We start from the raw sequence: 20507 nt of genomic DNA on the forward strand, positions 1-20507 counted from the left end.
GCAGTTGCAAACCGTAGTCTGGCTTTTTTATGGCGGTTTTGGAGCAGTGGCTTCTTCCTTGCTGAGCGGCCTTTCAGGTTATGTCGATATAGGACTCGTTTTACTGTGGTTATAGATACTTTTGTACCTGTTTCCTCCAGCATCTTCACAAGGTCCTTTGCTGTTGTTCTGGGATTGATTTGCACTTTTACGCACCAAGGTACGTTCATCTCTAGGTGACGGAATGCATCTCCTTCCTGAGCGGTATGACGGCTGTGTGGTCCCATGGTGTTTGTACTTGCGTACTATTGTTTGTACAGATGAACATGGTACCTTCAGGCATTGGAAATTGCTCCCAAGGATTAACCAGACTTGTGGAGGTCTACAATTTAGCTGATTTCTTTTGATTTTCCCATGAAGTCAAGCAAAGAGTCACTGAGTTTGAAGGTAGGCCTTGAAATACATCCACAGGTACACCTCCAATTGACTCAAATGATGTCAATTAGCCTAACAAAAGCTTCTAAAGCCATGGCATAATTTTCTGGAATTTTCCAAGCTGTTTAAAGGCACAGTCAACTTAGTGTATGTTAACTTCTGAACCACTGGAATTGTGATACAGTGAATTATAAGTGAAAAATCGGTCTGTAAACAATTGTTAGAAAAATGTATTGTGTCATGCACAAAGCAGATGTCCTAACCGACTTGCCAAAACTATAGTTTGTTAACAAGACATCTGTGGAGTGGTTGAAAAATGAGTTTTAATGACTCCTACTTAAGTGTATGTAAACTTCCGACTTCAACTGTATTTATATATATATATATATATATATATATTTGGTTCATTTCAGCACTAATAGTCTTTAACTTTGAGAATGAACATGTGCATTGTTTTCAACTCTGGGGTGTAACATCCATTGATGGATTCAGAGAATTAGTTTGCAGAGAAGATTCTCCTCAATCAGAAACAGCAATACTCTGAAAGCTCTGGGGTCATTTACCATGAGGTTAATCTGGAATTGCATTGATTAGTGTTTAGCAAGAAATGTTCTCATGCTACCATACTCTTGCCACTCTATCTTACCAAAGGCTGCAAACTGCAGTGGCAGACAGTCTGCGACTGACATAAAAACCCAATAACAGCCACCTCGGCTCACAGCGAGACTATTTGCATGTTTGCTTCTGTCTTGCAGCTCAAGCTATTGAACTATCCTTACCTGTAATCCTCAATTCTTAGCTGAAGGTCCCCGTCTAGGATTTACCCAGCAATAATGAAAGGATCTCAGGCAGAAAAGAAGTGTGAGAGAAAGAGAGATAGATGCAAGTGGTTGGGGAGGGAGAGAATGCCCCCCCCCCCCCCCCCCCCTCTATTATGCACAGTGTCAAAGCCCCACTTCCACCTGGGTAGAGATCAGAATGGTGGCTCTGTTTATTCACAAGGTAATGTGATGAAGGGATATTATGGAGCTGTATCCCTGCCCCCGTTCTGTATAATGGAATTGAGAGCTATAATAAAGTCCAAGTCAAACTGTCAGCAGATGCCTTAAATTGCGAGGCTATGAATAACTCCAAAGCATCCCTCTCAAACTACACACATAGGCCTAGTGTTTTCATTGAAAATAAGTCAAATTGAGGATCGATTTTAGATAGAAGCTATATTCCTTCTAGATTGGATCTGGAGATTCTTTCCGGAGTCATCTGTATACCCAACATGTAGAAGCCAACAACATTGATTTGCTTTGCTTTAGAATCTCCCACTCTCCTTCTCAAGACCGCCTACAGCCCACTCTTCTCATGCTGTTTGTCTGCCGTAGTTGCTGTAACGTACGCCAGCTTTCTGTATCAGAGAAATGAACTCGTCACTTTGTGTCTCCTTCCTCCACTCAGAAAGATGGGCAACAGGGAAGGTCAGTGTATATCGAGTATTGGAGAAGACGAGGGATTTCTCCAGAGTTGTCTCCTCTTCCCTAGAGGACCCCACTCCCTTTCTGTGGGTCTCCCTGTCTACCAACATGTGTTCATGATGCCTCAGGAAAAATCTGCTCCAAAGCAGAGCACGAGGAAGAATTTGCAAACCCATCATAGGGCCAAGTATTCCTAACACTGAGAGTATGGATGTGGGGGATGGCACTCCACACAGTGCTCTCGATTAAACACTCTCATTAGACTTAATTGAATATTTCTAACAAAGCTGCGGGATAATGTTTCCACTTCTCAAACATGAGCTCTCTTCCTCTGCTTTTTTTTATGTTTCTCATTGTAATCTGTATTAGATAGATCATCTGTGTAACACAGCAAGCCAGATGGATAGATACACGTTTATTTTTGTAAATGTATGTTTTGTAACTACGTTTGGGATCATGCTTTGCGCCTTTCTCCAAACTGTTTGCATAGTAATTTCATGATTAATTGTCAGTTCCATAGACACTAATCAATCAAGTAATTCCCATAACATGTCATGTTTAGCTGCTGCATTGCAGTTTCTATGTAGACCTGTATGTGTGAAGTCTGTCGGGGCATGAATTGAACAACAACTTTTTATGGCATGTTTCCCCTTAAGGTATAATCTAAAATGTGCTCGTTAATATTTTAATCGTGGAGTTCTTTGAAATATGCATGCCATAATGGAGAGGTAGTATGCCAAGCCGGGCTCGAAAAACACACAAACAACCACAGAATAGAGCACAGAGGCTTTCGCAGTGCATGCTGGGAAACCTCCGGCAGCCAATGAAGAAAAGGCGCTATGTGAAATGCTGGATTGGTCCACATGTACAAGTGGTCTAAAATGAGAGTGTGAAATTAACACTGTTAATCAAGACTATATATCTATTTTTTTTAATCTAATTTCATCTGGGGCTCTGGAACATGATCAATAATCAATTTTTTTCCATATTATCAGTGACACTCCTGATTATTCAATTAAGGAGGCAGTAAGACTGAAAGGACACTTGATTTGAGCTGATTGAATGGGCTACATCAGGCTCCATGATAAGGAGGTAAGCAGATACCCAGTCATCGGATCTGTAATGGCTGGCTCAAATCGACTATGGTTATCCTGCAAGTAACAATTAGCCTACCTCATCTGTAAATATATTCATGGTCTTGTGTGTTTTCTTCGATTTTTCTATTCTTAGGAGGAGAATATTAACTGAATAAAACATAATCACCCCTAATCCAAGAGAGGAGGTGGGAGAAACAATCAACTGATTTAAAGATGAGCACTTTGGAATTAAGATGTTCGAAATTGCTTTTTTAGGATTTTCTGCTTTGTAGGTTTTCATCCACAGATGCATCTGATTTTTACTCCAATGCCACAGCTTGTTAGTCTTGGTGTAGTTAAACAATCTGTTCTCTATTTTAAAGCTGCAATATGTCACTTTTTTGGCGACCCGACCGATTTCACGTAGAAATGTAAGTTAGAGATCTTTCATTCTCATTGAACACAGGTATTAAGAAGCAGTAGATCTGTTTTATGTGCGCTATTTCTATGCTTCCCGTTATTAAGTTTTGTTTTTGCATCTGTTACTTTCGGTTTTGTAAACCAGATGAAAATACAATATTTTTGGTTATGGAAAATATATTTCACAGTGGTTTAAATGGTACAATGATTCTCTACACTATGCTTGCTTGTTTTGTGACAAACTGAATTTAGCAATACTATTAGATTTTTAGCAACTAGGAAATGCCGGAGCGATTTCTACTTAGGACACCTTTTAATAATTAAGACTGTTTCTTTAATTAGCTTTGTGGTTGCAATCCTGCAACTAGACTGTGACATGACATATCACTTGGAGCCCAGAGCCTTTACTCATACCTGAATTATGCATTTGCCAGTACTGTATATCAACCTGCAAGTTTATGCACCTTTTTGTAATTAGTTTTGTATTTTAAGGTCATGATGAATGGCTTTCCCTAATGAATTATTCTCGGGAACCCAGACCCTAGGCAACAGCAGTGATTAGGGTCTGGGATGAATGACGGACTCTCTTGGTAACTTCGAAAAGGGGGGGGGGGGGTCTGGGGGAGGGTCCTCCTCAGACAGACAAATCACGAGGCATGCCGGAATGTTGCGATTCGATACCGTTTGCCGGTATAAAGCAGTGGTTTTAGTGAAGGTAGTTGACGCAAACTATCCACTTGAGAAATGCACTCATTAAAAGTAACCTCCGTTATTTCCATCTTGCTAACTACTATTTTGTGTCTGGGGGATGTGAGCAACAAGTGGATAAGGCCGTGACGTCGGCAGTGTCGTAGTTCCTCTATGCCAAACTGACGTTGTGTCCGTACAGACGTGTCGACAGGAAATTTGATACAATAAGGGAGGCAACCTGTCTGTTTATAGAGACTTCTAATGAATAGGATAGGCCTATTTTTTTTATATACGGCATGAAAAAGGTGAAGAAAAGCTACATAGTTCACTCTTATTATCACTGTGTAGAGGTGGACAGTAACTACTGCCGTCTTCACTGACTTTTAATTAACCCAAGCTTTCACAACTATCATAACACAGAAAGAAGATGAGCACAAGTTCCAAATCCTGTCACTTTGATATACATACTTTGGAATATTTTACCATGACATGTATTTTATGTTCATCAGTACTTTTCCATGCGTAATGGAATTCATCAAATCCTGTCTTGATATTATCTACAATTTGTGTTCCACTGGCGTTCTTGCCACAACCACATTTTTGTTTTATTAGTCGTATGTACGGGATACACATGGCACACACCGTCTAATGAAATGCTTACTTGCATGTTCCTTCTCGACAAATAAACAATAACGAATAGGAACATAAAGTAAATGGCTCAGTAGAATAAAATAAACATTTTAGCATAAGTATAATACAGGAAGGCACAATTTATAGTCCAATATTTACACTTGGGGAGAGGCAAGTATTTTGGAGGGCAAGTATTTTCAATTGTGCAGTATTTAGCAATCATAGTAAGAGTCTGATAGCGGTAGTTGTGGTGTGTCTGTGCGCGCTAAGATGTGGAGCAACAAAGCAGGTGGGCAGACCAGTTCAAGTGTTAGGCAGTGTGATGTCTTGTAGATAGAAACTGTTCTGACCTCATGCTCCGATACGGTCTTCCCCACGATAAGGGAATGAACAGCTTATGGCTGGGGTGTGTGGGGTTTTTGAAAATGCTACGGGCCTTACTCCGGCATTGTTTCTAGTAGATGTCCTGGATGGGTGGGAGCACATCCCATTTATATTGTGTTATATCGACTACTACTGGGTTTTCCTGAGATCCATCTTACTCAAATAGTGGTGCCATTGTAAAAAGTGTAGTATGCGTACAACTGTGTAAAACCAAGTGACGGAAGAAGTTTATACAGCCGTTTTTATTTTACTGGGCAGAGGTCTTTTATAGAGCCACTGAGGTATGTCCGTTATTGTGAACCAGGGAGATGAGGAGTAGGAGGAGTGGCCCGTGGGGACTGTAAGTGTTTACAGGATTTCTCAGTGATGTGGAGAGCTCCCCTGCCTCGTCCATGCCCCCTCTAATCAGACAGGCAGATAGACACCCACTGCTAGTTGGGGAGAGCTTCCTTTATAGCCTGATTATTGAACCTGTTTACTCCTCATCAGCAGACTGCAGGAGGCTACACACTCCACATGGGTCACACGTCTGAAGATCACAGATGGAGTGAGAGAGAGACTCATGAAAAGTGAGAATGCAGCTAAACTCAGCAGTTCCTTCAGCAACACACTATGAAATGTATAGTAGTGTCTGTCTCCAAAGGTCTCAATCTATCTGTATGGATAACCTCTCCACCCCACTCCTCGCTGTATCTACTGCCCACAGTGAGACCATTGATCAAAGCAGCCGCTCTGTGGGTGAGATTATTGCTCCCTTCCATGAAAAGGGCATCTGCCTGCATGAAGGCAGATTAAAGGCCCAAGTGTTGTGTGAAATTTTCTTTGTGTGCCTTCCATTTTGCCACACTTAGGCTTATCACAGTTAGATGTTGGATTTCCATGGGCGGTATGAAGCAGACACTGCAGGAGTGGAATAGGAATATTGACTAAAGAGTAAAGGACAGCACTCTACTCCAAAAATCTGTTTAATATCTCACTGAAATTGGAAGACACCATCCAAATGATCATGCTGTCTTTTACAGTGCACAGAATATAAGTGCTTTTCACTTATTATGACTAATGTATTTCTATATGGAGAAGACACATTGGACCCTGCAGGCATTTTTTCCTGCCACCCTGATAATGTTAGACGCGTTGAGAATTTTAATTTAGTATTTTGTCTTGCATGTGATATCTCACAATAGATTAATTAATAACTGTAGGGATAGGGATCCCAGCTAAGTTGTTCTATCATTTTTCCTTCTTTCTTAGTGTTGTTGCTGAGTTCCCCCAGCCCTGAGCTTAACAGGGAGCCCACAAAGAGCCAAAGGGTTCATCACTACCATTAGTTAATGTACAAATAGCTTTTCTGCAGACTGAAGGTTTCTTCTAAAAGTGCAGCATCATTTAGAATTAAATTGAGAGAGAAATTAAGAATAATTGCTGCGGAGCGGATGTCAAAAGAAAAGCACTGAAATATGTACAGTACCAGTCAACAGTTTGGACACACCTACTCATGCAAGGGTTTTTCTTTATTTGTACTATTTTATTAGATTGTAGAATAATAGTGAAGACATCAAAACTCTGAAATAACACATATGGAATCATGTAGTAACCAAAAAAGTGTTAAATATAAAAAAGATTATACGTTTTAGATTCTTCAAAGTAATTCTAAAGTTCTAAAGGCACTCACACATCTGATCTTTTTTGCAGGTGCATGGTAAAAGTTGAATAAAATGAGAGAGAAAAAGAAACCCGCATACTGCTCTTGATAGTAACACTGCTCTTTAATAAGCTTTACATATCGGATTCTTCAAAGTAGCCACCCTTTGTCTTGATGACAGCTCTGCACACTCTTGGCATTTGCTCAACCAGCTTCACCTGGAATGCTTTTCCAACAGTCTTGAAGGAGTTCCCACATATGCTGAGCACTTGTTGGCTGCTTTTCCTTCACTCTGTGGTCCAACTCATCCCAAACCATCTCAATTTGGTTGAGGTCGGGTGATTTGTGGAGGCCAGGTCATCTGATGCAGCACTCCATCACTCTCCTTCTTGGTCAAATAGCGTGTTGGGTCATTGTCGTGTTGAGCGCAAACCAGATGGGATGACGTATCGCTGCAGACGGCTGTGGTAGCCATGCTGGTTAAGTGTGCCTTGAATTCTAAATAAATCCCTGACAGTGTCACCAGCAAAGCACCATCACACCTCCTCCATGCTCCACGGTGGGAACCACACGTGCGGAGATCATCCGTTCAGCTACTCTGCGTCTCACAAAGACACGGAGGTGTCTAAAGTCCATTGCTCGTGTTTCTTGGCCAAAGCAAGTCTCTTCTTCTTGTTGTTGTCCTTTAGTAGTGGTTTCATTGCAGAAATTCGACTATGAAGGCCTGATTTACGCATTCTCCTCTGAACAGTTGATGTTGAGATGTGTCTGTTACTTGAACTCCGTGAAGCATTTATTTGGGCTGGAATTTCTGAGGCTGGTAACGCTAATGAACGTATACTCTGCAGCATAGGTAACTCTAGGGCTTCCTTTCCTGTGGTGGTCCTCGTGAGCCAGTTTCATCATAGCGCTTGATGGTTTTTGTGACTGCACTTGAAGAAACCTTCAAAGTTCTTGAAATGTTCCAGATTGACTGACCTTCATGTCTTAAGGTAATGATGGACTGTCATTTCTCTTTGTTTATTTGAGCTGTTCTTGCCATAATACACATTAAGGTTGCCTTTGTGCCCAAGAACACTACAGACCAGTAGCACTCACGTCCGTAGCCATGAAGTGCTTTGAAAGGCTGGTGATGGCTCACATCAACACCATTATCCCAGAAACCCTAGACCCACTCCAATTTGCATACCGCCCAAACAGATCCACAAATGATGCAATCTCTATTAGACTCCACACTGCCCTTTCCCACCTTGACAAAAGGAACACCTATGTGAGAATGCTGTTCATTGACTACAGCTCAGCGTTCAACACCATAGTACCCTCAAAGCTCATCACCAAGCTAAGGAACCTGGGACTAAACACCTCCCTTTGCAACTAGATCCTGTACTTCCTGACAGGCCGCCCCCAGGTGGTGAGGGTAGGTAGCAACACATCTGCCACGCTGATCCTCAACACTGGAGCTCCCCAGGGGTGCGTGCTCAGTCCCCTCCTGTACTCCCTGTTCAATGACTGCGTGGCCAAACACGACTCCAACACCATCATTAAGTTTGCTGACGACACAACAGTGGTAGACCTGATCACCGACAACGATGAGACAGCCTATAGGGAGGAGGTCATAGACCTGGCCGGGTGGTGCCAGAATAACAACCTATCCCTCAACGTAACCAAGACTAAGGAGATGATTGTGGACTACAGGAAAAGGAGCACCGAGCACATCCCCATTCTCATCGACGAGGCTGTAGTGGAGCAGGTTGAGAGCTTCAAATTCCTTGGTGTCCACATCAACAAAAAAATAGATTGGTCCAAACACACCAAGACAGTCGTGAAGAGGGCACGACAAAGTCTATTCCCTTTCAGGAAACTAAAAAGATTTGGCATGGGTCCTGAGATCCTCAAAAGGTTCTACAGCTGCAACATCGAGAGCATCCTGACCGGTTGCATCACTGCCTGGTATGGCAATTCCTCGGCATCCGACCGCAAGGGACTTCAGAGGGTAGTGAGTACGGCCCAGTACATCACTGGGGCAAAGCTGCATGCCATCCAGGACCTCTACACCAGGCGGTGTCAGAGGAAGGCCCTAAAAATTGTCAAAGACCCCAGCCACCCCAGTCATAGACTGTTCTCTCTACTACCGCATGGCAAGCGGTTCCGGAGTGCCAAGTCTAGGACAAAAAGGCTTCTCAACCGTTTTTACCCCCAAGCCATAAGAATCCTGAACAGGTAACCAAATGGTTACCTGGACCATTTGCATTGTGTGCCCCATCAAGCCCTCTTTTACGCTGCTGCTACTCTCTGTTTATCTTATATGCATAGTCACTTTAACTATACATTCATGTATATACTACCTAAATTGGCCCGACCAACCAGTGCTCCCGCACATTGGCTAACCGGGCTATCTGCATTGTGTCCCACCACCCGCCAACCCCTCTTTTTTCGCTACTGCTACTCTCTGTTCATCATATATGCATAGTCACTTTAACCATGCCTACATGTACATACTACCTCAATATGCCTGACTAACTGGTGTCTGTATATAGCCTTGCTACTCTCTTTTCAAATGTCTTTTTACTGTTGTTTTATTTCTTTACTTACCTACACACACACACACACACACACACCCTTTTTCCCCGCACCATTGGTTAGAGCCTGTCAGTAAGCATTTCACTGAAATAAATTCCACAAATGTACTTTTAACAAGGCACACCTGTTAATTGCAATGCATTCCAGGTGACTACCTCATGAAACTGGTTGAGAGAATGCCAAGTGTGCAAAGCTGTCATCAAGGCAAAGGGTGGCTACTTTTAAAGAATCTCAAATATAAAATATATTTAGATTTGTTTAACACTTTTTTTTGGTTACTACATGATTCCATATGTGTTATTTCATAGTTTTGATCTCTTCACTATTATTCTACAATGTATTTAGTAGTAAAAATAAAGAAAAACCTTTGAATGAGTAGGTATGTCCAAACTTTTGACTGGTACTGTATATTATGTAAGAAAAGAAAACACTTTACTTTTCATCATCCTCCCATCTCTCTCTCTGGCCATTGGGCCTATTAGTCTCACACTGTGAACTGAAGTGTGATTGGACAGTACAATGCAGGAGAAACAGACTAGCTGAACACAGTAGAGAATAATCAATTTGATGAACAGCACTGCACGGTCAGAAACCAACTAATTCAGTGGCCTTGTGGTTAGTGTGAGTGTCCACCCTGAGATTGGAAGGTTGGGAGTTTGATCCCCGGCTGAGTCATACCACATACTGTAAAAATGTGACCCGATCCATCTCTGCTTAGCACTCAGATAGACTAGCATCCTCTCCAGGGGTGTACGTGTAGATCAATCGGACTCACGCTGCTCCCTTCAACCATTCCGGCTCCACAAGCAAATCTACTTAACTTTTATTTACTGCACAGTCAAGGGTTGCTATAGCTTCTGTATCTATACTGTTGGCTTCTGTTCTCTATTGTACACCTCTGTGAAAAACACTGTATGCCTCAGACGGTTCCATTTGTCTCTTGTTTTCTTCGGTTCTGCTACGGAAATGGCTCCCAGTGATTGATAGCATATTTTCTCTCAATCTATTTTCAGATTTGTTCCTCACAACCCAAGATGACAATGGTCTTGGCTTCGAGACGTGGATTAATAAGGTACGACACAATCACATTTGTCTTTTATGTTGACTCTGTCTACAATTGACAATCTCTACTCAGTGAAAACATGGGTAGAGTTTTTAGTTGGGGCGGCAGGTAGCCTAGCGTTGGGCCAGTAACCGAAAGGCCGCTAGTTCAAAACCCCAAGCAGACTCGGTAAAAAATATCCCGACGTGCCCTTGAGCAAGGCACTTAATCATAATTGCTTCTTAAAGTCGCTTGGTATAAGAGGGTATTCTAAATGACACATGTAAATGTAGTTGTTTCTCTCAGAGCACAGTCATTTCAGAGATACTTTATTTTTGGTAGATTTTATTCGGCCCTTCCGCTGTTGTGGTAGTTTGAATTCTGCAAGTGCACTGGTACAGTCAGTTCAGGTTTTTCGGGGTATTTAAAATTCAGGATGCGGAGGCTCACAAAGCACAAGCAGGGCACCCCCGTCTGTTGTGAAGAAGAAGGGTGAAGGAAGGGTTGAGGTTGCAGGGATATGAAAAATGTGACTGAGGAAGGAGGGCAAAATGGATGAAAATGGGGGGCAGGGGAGAAAAATAGACTTTCTTTGGTGTAGTACTGTAGATGGACACTGTTCACCTCCTGCTGAGTTTGACCTCTCCAATGCTGCCACTGGTCTGTCTTTGAGCTGGAGGGAACCAATCTGACAGTGCTTTAATAATCTATTTTTACGGACGTAATCTCCACGGGCCGTGCTGCTTTGCATCAGCCTGTAGGGACACTGCACAGTGCACCAGCCAAAGACCGACAGTACAGCAGGGAATACTTGGGTTGGTGATTAAAAGCAGGGGTGTGATCGTTAATCCCATCTGATTCATCCAGCCAGTTTGCCCTTTCCTGCTGGTGTTCTTCTTTTTGTTTCTATTACTTATTTTGGGAGGAAGAGGAGTTTGGTTTTGATGATAGAATGCACCAGTGATTGGTGGCAACAAAGTTATTGAAGTTTGTTCATGATTTAATTCACCAACGTAACACATGCACACACTCTGTGACAGACACAACCAGGGACTCATTTTCTGGTTTCCTCTGTGTAAGACCCCAGTAATCCCTGGCTGCTTTCCTTTACTGGGTGGGCTTTCATTTAACAGCCACAGGTCACGGGCCAGTGCTTTCGCCCATGTCAACACTTCATTTTAATGACTTTTTTCTTTCTGAAGACTCCCTGGGCATCCTTCTGCTCATCTCTCTGATTATGCAAGAACAGCCTTTGTTTGTGGAGAATACAAAGGCAGAGGGGATGCTTTTCATTGGCTAATGCAAAGCCGTGGACAAGCCATTTACTTTAATACCTGATATGATCTGTCAATTCACCAGCTGAAGGAGCCGTTCCTGCTAAACAAACATGCAGGGAAAGCATTAGCTGTTTGATACTTTGATTCGTTTTCTCAGTAGTCGCAGTAAAGTGAATTTGAAAAGTGCATCGTTGCATGAGACACACCAAATGCGCTCTGTGTAAACAGACCCTGCTGCCGTAGTCTGCGGATCTTCACACTTCAATCAGCTCTCCTCACTCAATCAGAAAGGCAACACAACAGATTTAATCACGAACGACTACCGTGCCTCAAATCAGTAGGCCACCACCAGTCAATCACAAAGACTTAGATCTCCCCTACTATACTCTAGAGATGGTTAACACGTTCCTGACAGTATCGTATTATATTTATATTGTTTTGTTGGTTTTTACCTCCTCTTTCGCCCCAATTTTGATCTTGTCTTATCGCTGCAACTCCCCAAAGGCGATGGTCGAGTCATGCGTCCTCCGAAACATGACCTGCCAAACCGCGATTCTTAACACCCGCCCGCTTAACCCGGGAGCCTGCCGCACCAATGTGTCGGAGGAAACACCATTCAACTGATAACCGGTGTCAGCCTGCAGGTGCATGGCCCGCCACAAGGAGTCGCTAGTGTGATGAGCCAAGTAAAAGCCCCTGTGGCCAAACCCTCCCCTAACCTGGACGACGCTGGGCCTATTGTGCGCCGCCCTATGGGACTCCAGATCACGGCCGGTTGTGACACATCCCAGGAACAAACCCGGGTCTGTAGTGACGCCTCTAGCACGGCGATGCAGTGCATTAGAACGCTGCGCCACTCGGGAAGCCCCTGTGTGTGTGATTTTTAAAACTCCCAATCAGATGGGCACCGTGAGGTAATCACACAACTCGATCTTGTTGTTTTTAAAACACGCCCGCAATTTGGTCCAGCAACTGTTCTCCATGAGTTAGTCACACGCACACATGCACATGCACATGCACATGCATTCACACACACACACACACACACACACACACACACACACACACACACACACACACACACACACACACACACACACGCACATGGACACACTCAATCAAAACACACTCAGTCAGAGCATCGCCATGTGTTTAGAACAGATTTAACCATCCAGATGTCTGTGTTCTCCAAACGCACCATCATAGGTGCTCCATGAGTCAACCCCAGACTCAATCAGATGATCACCGTGTAACGTAACACAGACCCAATCAGCCGAGCCACACTGCGGAGCGGTGCGTCCTGCCATGCCGTAGCTGCTTGGTAGGTGGGTACTGACTGACGGACAGAGAGAAGCGTGATGGATGGGCAGGTCTGCGATCACACACTTTGACAAAACCGGCGGGAGACGCTCACATGCTCGCTCAGTCTGAAAAGCTGCTTACTTTTTGTCTGACTGCCAGGTAATAAATAAGCACAAGCATAAAGGAAGAGCAGTGAACAAATGGGATGTTTTTTTCTGTTTTCTCGCTGAAACTATTCTCAGATGTCATAAATCACTAATGGGTCGCTCGGCAGGCCTCTGCTCTCCTACCGGGCCGGGCCACATCTGCTGCTCCAGAAGGGAGAAGGAGATAAGGAGAGGAAGAGTTTTACAGCCCCCCAATATCTCCCCCTTTTCTGTTTTTGTGCCAAATACACGATTCATTATGCCACATCATGTAGAGTCACGGAGTAGGGAGGGAAGTCCTGCTGCATTCACATGATGGTTTCAAAACTAAAGCAACTCCTGTTTGAGAAAAGTATTTGACGTTATCTTTTTGGGACCTCACATTCTAAGGCAGGGGTGGGCGACTCCAGTCCTCGAGGGCCTGATTGGTGTCATACTTTTTCTCCATCCCTAGCAAACACAGCTGATTAATCAAATTGCATTCTAAATTGACGATCATGATTAGGTGGTTAACGGAGTCAGGTGTGTTAGCTGGGGCTGGGCCAAAACTGTGACACCAATCAGGCCCTCGAGGACTGGAATTGCCCACCCCTGTTCTAAGGTAACGGGGCATATGTTTGGGTTGCAAGAAGCCGGCAGAACCTACAACTGAGCCGTGTGTATCCCAGCCTGCTAGTGTGTTTCTATATGTAGCTAGCTGCATGGTTCTTGGGTGCAGCGTGTTCCCTCTGGCTGGAGTGTAAAGGCCAGAGGCCTTCTACGTGGTAACAGGAGAGTGCTCTCTGGGGCCTTGCGTCAGGGTCCACTGAGAGCTCTGTGTTCATGAATGTCACTGTGTTGGTCACTGGACACCAGTCCCCCAAAAGGCCTAGTCTAATAAGTCTAATAAGAACACAGACACGCACTAACACTTCTGCCATATTTATATACGGTAAACAGAAACCATTTGTATAGAGAGACTATTCCAGCTTGAATCTCAAAGCTCAGCCATCAAGATGTATATTAGAGTGTATCACATATAGTCAACTCTGAAATGATTGGTACCCTTTTATAAAGATGAGAAAAAAATACTGTATAAAATAATAATACAAACACTGATCTCAGTCTCCGGACTTAAACCAATTGAAAACCTGCGGTTTGAATTGAAGAGGGCAGTGAGTTTATAAGCACAGACCGAAGGATATCAATGATCTGGAAATATTCGGTATGGTGCAATGGTCTAAGATCCCTTCCAAAGTGTTCTCCAATCTCATTTTTTAAAATGTATTACGGCTCAGTGCACTTATCATTGCAAGGGGAGGGTGCACAAAGTATTGAAAACATGGGGTGCCAATAATTTCAACACCTATCTTTTTGAGAGAGAGAAAAAAGATAACTTGTTTAAAAATATCTCTTCCTTTTGAGCAATTGTATTAGAATAAAATAATATAATTTCTCAATTTGTTTTGCATACAATATACAGGGTAGGTCAGTATTTGTATTATACAGTCATTTTTGCTCCTCTTTTTATCAAGGGCGTCAATAATTTCGGACCCCACTGTATCTAGCTGATCATGAGCTCATTTCTCCAACAAACAGTCATTCAGCGATTATCATGACTCCCATTGAGCTCAAGGCCCTCTCCATCACTCTAGAAATAATCTGCTAACAGATTGGCATTGACACAACTCCATCTCTAAGATTATCCTAAAATAGCCCTGAAGCCCATGTCTCCTCACCACTAAATCTATGTGTAATCTCTCGCAGACTATTTATTATCTCTCGATGTCTGCTGTGCTAACAACTGATGTTGGCAGTGAGGTGACAACTGGAGGTTGTTTTGTTAGGATTGTAGGCTGCAGTTTGGCCGTTGTGCAGTTCGTTACATGTGCGTCTGTATGTGTGTGAGCGTTTTTTTTCTTCTTTCTCTCTCTCTCTTGGCATTCAAGACCAAAGCGCTGTCTGTTCCTTTGTCTGACTCTTAGCATGACTGCTAACTGCATGGAGCTCCTGTAGTTCAGCACACCACTGAGCTGAAATCAATTCAAACGTCAGGCTGACCATGCCTGCTCCTTCCCTGCTGTTGCCCTCGCTGCACTTTTCTACTGGTCCCCTGTCACCCGCTGTGTCCCCTGTCACCCGCTGTGTCCCCTGTCACCTACTCTGCCTGCCCACTCAATTAAAGCAGCCCCTGACTAATGTTTGGTCAAAGGACCATGCTATTTGTCCTTTCACTCAATCATTCAGTTTTGAAATGTACAGTAGCCTACTGTATCTACTCTGGCAACTTGTGTTTATGTATATCTCAAAGGAAAAATCATTCTGCGTTTAATCTGAACTGTACTTTTTCTTTCAGGATGGGAACTTTACCAAAACCCAGCCTGGACGTATACCAGAAAATGTCAAGAAAGTTGGCCAGTCTTGTTTTGCCGACTTTGGTGAGTTTTCTCATTCAGTCTTTTAAACTCCGAGTTCCATCATTGCTCTTTTGCAGTGCCAGGAATTGTTGGTGTCTGTCTTCAAAGGCCCCTAAACGTAACTGTCTGTGCTCTTCGGGGAGGACATTTTCAAACAGCTCTGATCTAATAGGATTTCCCAGACAGAGAGAGCACAGAGTTTCCCAACATCTTATCTAGTTAGAACGTCTCATCTTTACTCCTTGTTCTGAAGTTTGTTGGCTTGGGTGTTGAAGTAAAATCTCAGGCCTAGTAAATGAGTTGTAATCTTAAAGTTGAAGTAGGTCCAAAACAAGGTGGCCGGACAACATTTTCAGAATTGATTTCTTGATCGACCACAGGGTTCTAATCTACTCCATATCATGAAGCATCATATCCACTTTTTCATATCCACTTTTTTTGTTGCATTTTTACTGGATGAAACACGCACACAAACAAATATATACATACACATCATTGCCAATATCAATATTTTAACAGTCAGGGGTGTCATGAAATATTTAGAGTACAAATTTCCTCATCCCAAAATGCAAATGATTCATGAGCCCAGGGAAATACCAAGGGAAATTACCTATGTGGTTTTCTGTGTGTATTTAATTCTTTATTTCAGACGGACTTGGCCTTTATGTTCAAGTCTCAAGCTTATCTGAGCAAACAGGAACTTTTCACTTTTTCAATCTTTTTTTATTATTATTATTTTTTTTTAAATCTTTTCAATTTGTTACTATGGAAATGTCACTTCAAGCTGTTACCATGGTGAGGAAGGTTAAGCGGAGGTGCTCAAAGACCTAAAGATTCAGAGGGATAGATCTTGTCACCGCTTTTACACTTTCAGGCTCCGGAGGTTAATAAGGATCAACTGGAATGTGTTTTGCTTTTGCCCCTGTTTGTGACGCTACACGTGGCCTGGGATTAAACATATGAAGAAATGAAATACAAATATAGGACAAAACACATCACGACAAGAGAGGCAACACTACATAAAGAGAGACCTAAGACGACAACATAGCATGGCAGCAACACATGACAAAGCAGCACGGTGGCAACACAACATGACAACAACATGGTAGCAACACAACATGGCAGCAGCACAACATGGTAGCAACACAACATGGTAGCAACACAACATGGTAGCAACACAACATGGTAGCAGCACAACATGGTAGCAGCACAACATGGTAGCAGCACAAAACAGGGTCCAAACATTATTGGGCACAGACAACAGCACAAAGGGCAAGAAGATAGAGACAACAATACATCACGCAAAGCAGCCACAACTGTCAGTAAGAGTGTCCATGATTGAGTCTTTGAATGAAGAGATGGAGATAAAACTGTCCGGTTTGAGTGTTTGTTGCAGCTCATTTCAGTCACTAGCTGCAGCGAACTGAAAAGAGGAGCGACCCAGGGATGTGTGTGCTTTGGGGACCTTTAACAGAATGTGACTGGCAGAACAGGTGTTGTATGTGGAGGATGAGGGCTGCAGTAGATCTCTCAGATAGGGAGGAGTGAGGCCTAAGAGGGTTTTATAAATAAGCATCAACCAGTGGGTCTTGCAAACGGTATACAGAGATGACCAGTTTACAGAGGAGTATAGAGTGCAGTGATGTGTCCTATAAGGAGCATTGGTGGAAAATATGATGGCCGAATGGTAAAGAACATCTAGCCCCTCGAGAGCACCCTTACCTGCTGATCTATAAATTACGTCTTCGTAATCTAGCATGGGTATGATGGTCATCTGAATCAGGGTTAGTTTGGCAGCTGGGGTGAAAGAGGAGCGATTACGATAGAGGAAACCAAGTCTAGATAACATTTTAGTCTGCAGCTTTGATATGTGCTGAGAGAAGGACAGTGTACCGTCTATCCATACTCCCAAGTACTTGTATGAGGTGACTATCTCAAGCTCTAAACCCTCAGAGGTAGTAATCACACCTGTGGGGAGAGGGGCATTCTTCTTACCAAACCACATGACCTTTGTTTTGGAGGTTAAGGGCAGAGAACTTGTTGGATACTAAGAAAGCTTTGTTGTAGAGCATTTAACACAACATCTGGAGAGGGACCAGCTGAGTATCGGTGTCACATGTGCAGGTGTTACTGTTTAAATGCAAAAGGATGACTAATGAATCAAGACGGACTGACCATTCATTGTATGAAACACAAGGAGTGTTGATGTTGGAGCTCCCAATTACTGCACATTGCCCTCTCATTACCTTCTATTAACCACTTAAATTCAATTGTTTTGTCCATCCTTTTCTTTTTCTGCGCTTGCTTGCACTTGAAAAGGTTCTCCCACACCATACACACACACACATGCATACATTTGCTCGTCTCTGGCAGTAAAGTAACGAATCAGAGGTGAGGTTGCTGTTGACTGACTATTAGATCGATGGAGCACAATGTGGCGCTCTGGCCAGCTTTAGAAGAGATTGTCTTTGACATGGTAGGACCTAGGGAGGGGATGGAATATCCAATACTGACAGACACATACACCCTCACCCAAACACAGTGCAGGGAGAAATATGCTCAATTGTAGCAGCCGCTTCTTGGTAGGCCCTCCACCAGTCACCAAGTGCATCATGATGCTAACGTGGCCCCTGTACCGGGAGCAAAGGCCAGCACACGCCTGCAATGAGTTTAAAGAGCTTAATTACGCGTGATCTTCAAAGCACGTTATCCTTGATTTCACTTTTGTTCCCTGGGAGCCTTTGGTGCCAATTTGAATATCAGCACCTAATTAAAAAATATATATATATATATATATATATATTGGATTCAGCGCACCTGTTCTGTGGAGATGGGGGGGATATGACCTCCGGGAGAGGAATGAAAGAGGAGACTGGGTGCTTCAAAGACTCAAATGATTTCAATGTGCGAGAAATGAAAAGGAAAAAAGGGCACAGAAAAGCTGGATGTGTGCAGATAGAACAGAGACCGAGGGAGATGGAGCTGGGAGAGGGAGGAATAGAGGGTGGGAGCTGGGAGAGGGAGGACTAGAGAGAGGGAGATGGGAAAGCGAGGAGCGTGACGTGTCTGCTTGATTCGGAGTGGGAATTATTCTGATCACACTCCAAGCTTTCAATTTTCGCCTACACCTCAGTGATAGATGGCGGATACAGGAGTGACCTTCCTCCTAAACCGCTTCTGTAACATACACACTCACTGCATCATCAACAATTCATCCATAACATGAATCTATGAGCTTTCAAATAGTGATAAAGGTAATATAATGTTGGGCTGTTTCCATTTTACATCCACATGCATACACATTCATTGTGTGGTGTTTCAGTATTACCAATTCTAAAATGAGCCTTTCTTCCAAAGACTCGTTAGACAGGTGTGTCAAACTCATTCCATGGAGGGCCTGCAGTCCCCCCCCCCCCCCCCCCCTTAAGACCTAGACAACCATGTGAGGGGAGTTCCTTGCTAATTAGTGACCTTTTAATTAATCGATCAAGTACAAGGGTGAAGCGTAAACCCGCAGACACTCGGCCTTCCGTGGGATGAGTTTGACACGTGCGCCAGAAGGACTCGGTTAGAGTGTCTGTTGAAGTAAGCCGCGGGTTAACGGCTGCATCCGCTGGTGCAACCCTTCCGTCACACTATAGCCACGCCACCGTCGTCTTAATGCGTGCACGACATACGCCAGACAAAACATTCCCATCTGCCTTATCGTAGCTGTAATTGCATTTCTCAAAGCGACAGCGCCCAATGCATAATTCATCGATGGAGACTGCACAGCTAAGGACGCCGGGAAGAGTTGACTGCTAATGCAGTTAGAGGAATTACGTTGATGACATGATGATTTGTGTTGTTTTTCTTTTCTCTCCCGAGCTGAAGTGGCTCATGTACTAGCGTACATCTGAGGTGACGTTTTAAAAACCTGAACGCTACCCGGAGGATTTACTCTCCTCCATTAGTGTCTTAACAGTGACAGCTCTGTGGTAGAACTACAGTGGTCCGTGTGCCGAGTGACAGCTCTGTGGTGACTGTAGGTCTACCACAGTGACAGCTCTGTGGTAGAACTACAGTGGTCCGTGTGCCGAGAGTCTTCTCAGGTAATGCTTTTTGAATATGTATGGGGTATTTGTGATGCACCCTTGATTTTTCTTCTTCTTCCTGCCTCTCCCAGGCTTTGTTTTGTTGTTCATCTCTTCTGGTGTGATATTTCTCTGATGTTCTCGTGGTACACTTCATCTTCTCTGTCTCTTTTTGAGAGCGGTGTTGTAGAGGCAAAATAGTGACACATGTTATTCTTGGCTTTCGGATTGGGATCAGTGTCATGGTAAGAAAGTCTGAAATAGTTAATGGTTGTCGTCAAGGATAACACCTCATACATAGTTTTCTCTTTAATCGGCGCGCACCGACACACACACATACAACTTTTCACATTCTCTCACACACACACACACACACACACACACACACACACACACACACACACACACACACACACACACACACACACACACACACACACAGAGAGAGAGAGAGAGCCTCCTTAGCCCTACCAAGGTCTGGTTGCATGGCAGGGTCCAGATAAGATTACAGACTTGGGGGTTGTAATGTGTCTGGCTGCAGGCTGGTTCCCTGGGCCAGGGGGATACAGGAGGTGTGGATGAGTGGAGTGTGTAATCTCTGGGTTTCTCTGCAGGCCCGGCCTCTGATTTGCATTGTTATTGGTCCTGTGTCGTATCCTATGAATGCCAATGGGGGTGTCACCCGGCATCATAGTTTCACCAGGCACTGCAGTTTCCCTCTCTCCCTTTCTTCTCTTCCTCCTATCTCTCTATCTGAATAGTAATGTGGTTCATCAGTGGGAGCCAGTGCCACCCTACTGGTCTGACAGTAAACATCAGTGGATGATAACACAGAATAAAGACTGACAAGCTCGCTCCGATTGTGAAACTACTGTATTAGTCTCCATCATTTACCTTTTACCTCACTCACTCTCTCCCCACCTGCCATCTCTCTCTCTCTCTCTCTCTCTCTCTCTTTCCTCTGTGCTC

At 43.6% G+C, this 20507-nt stretch overlaps 1 protein-coding gene across 1 annotated transcript in view; it reads left to right on the top strand.

Annotated features, from left to right (window-relative positions):
- Positions 1 to 20507, top strand: part of LOC129854150 (T-cell immunomodulatory protein-like) — a 129987-nt gene that overhangs the window by 15036 nt on the left and 94444 nt on the right. Inside the window, exons 7-8 of the mRNA XM_055920911.1 lie at positions 10316 to 10374; positions 15405 to 15486. Coding sequence (XP_055776886.1) covers positions 10316 to 10374; positions 15405 to 15486 — 141 coding nt within the window. The remainder of the gene's footprint in view (positions 1 to 10315; positions 10375 to 15404; positions 15487 to 20507) is intronic.

This window comes from Salvelinus fontinalis, chromosome 4 (genome assembly GCF_029448725.1).
Source record: "Salvelinus fontinalis isolate EN_2023a chromosome 4, ASM2944872v1, whole genome shotgun sequence".
NCBI lineage: Eukaryota > Metazoa > Chordata > Actinopteri > Salmoniformes > Salmonidae > Salvelinus > Salvelinus fontinalis.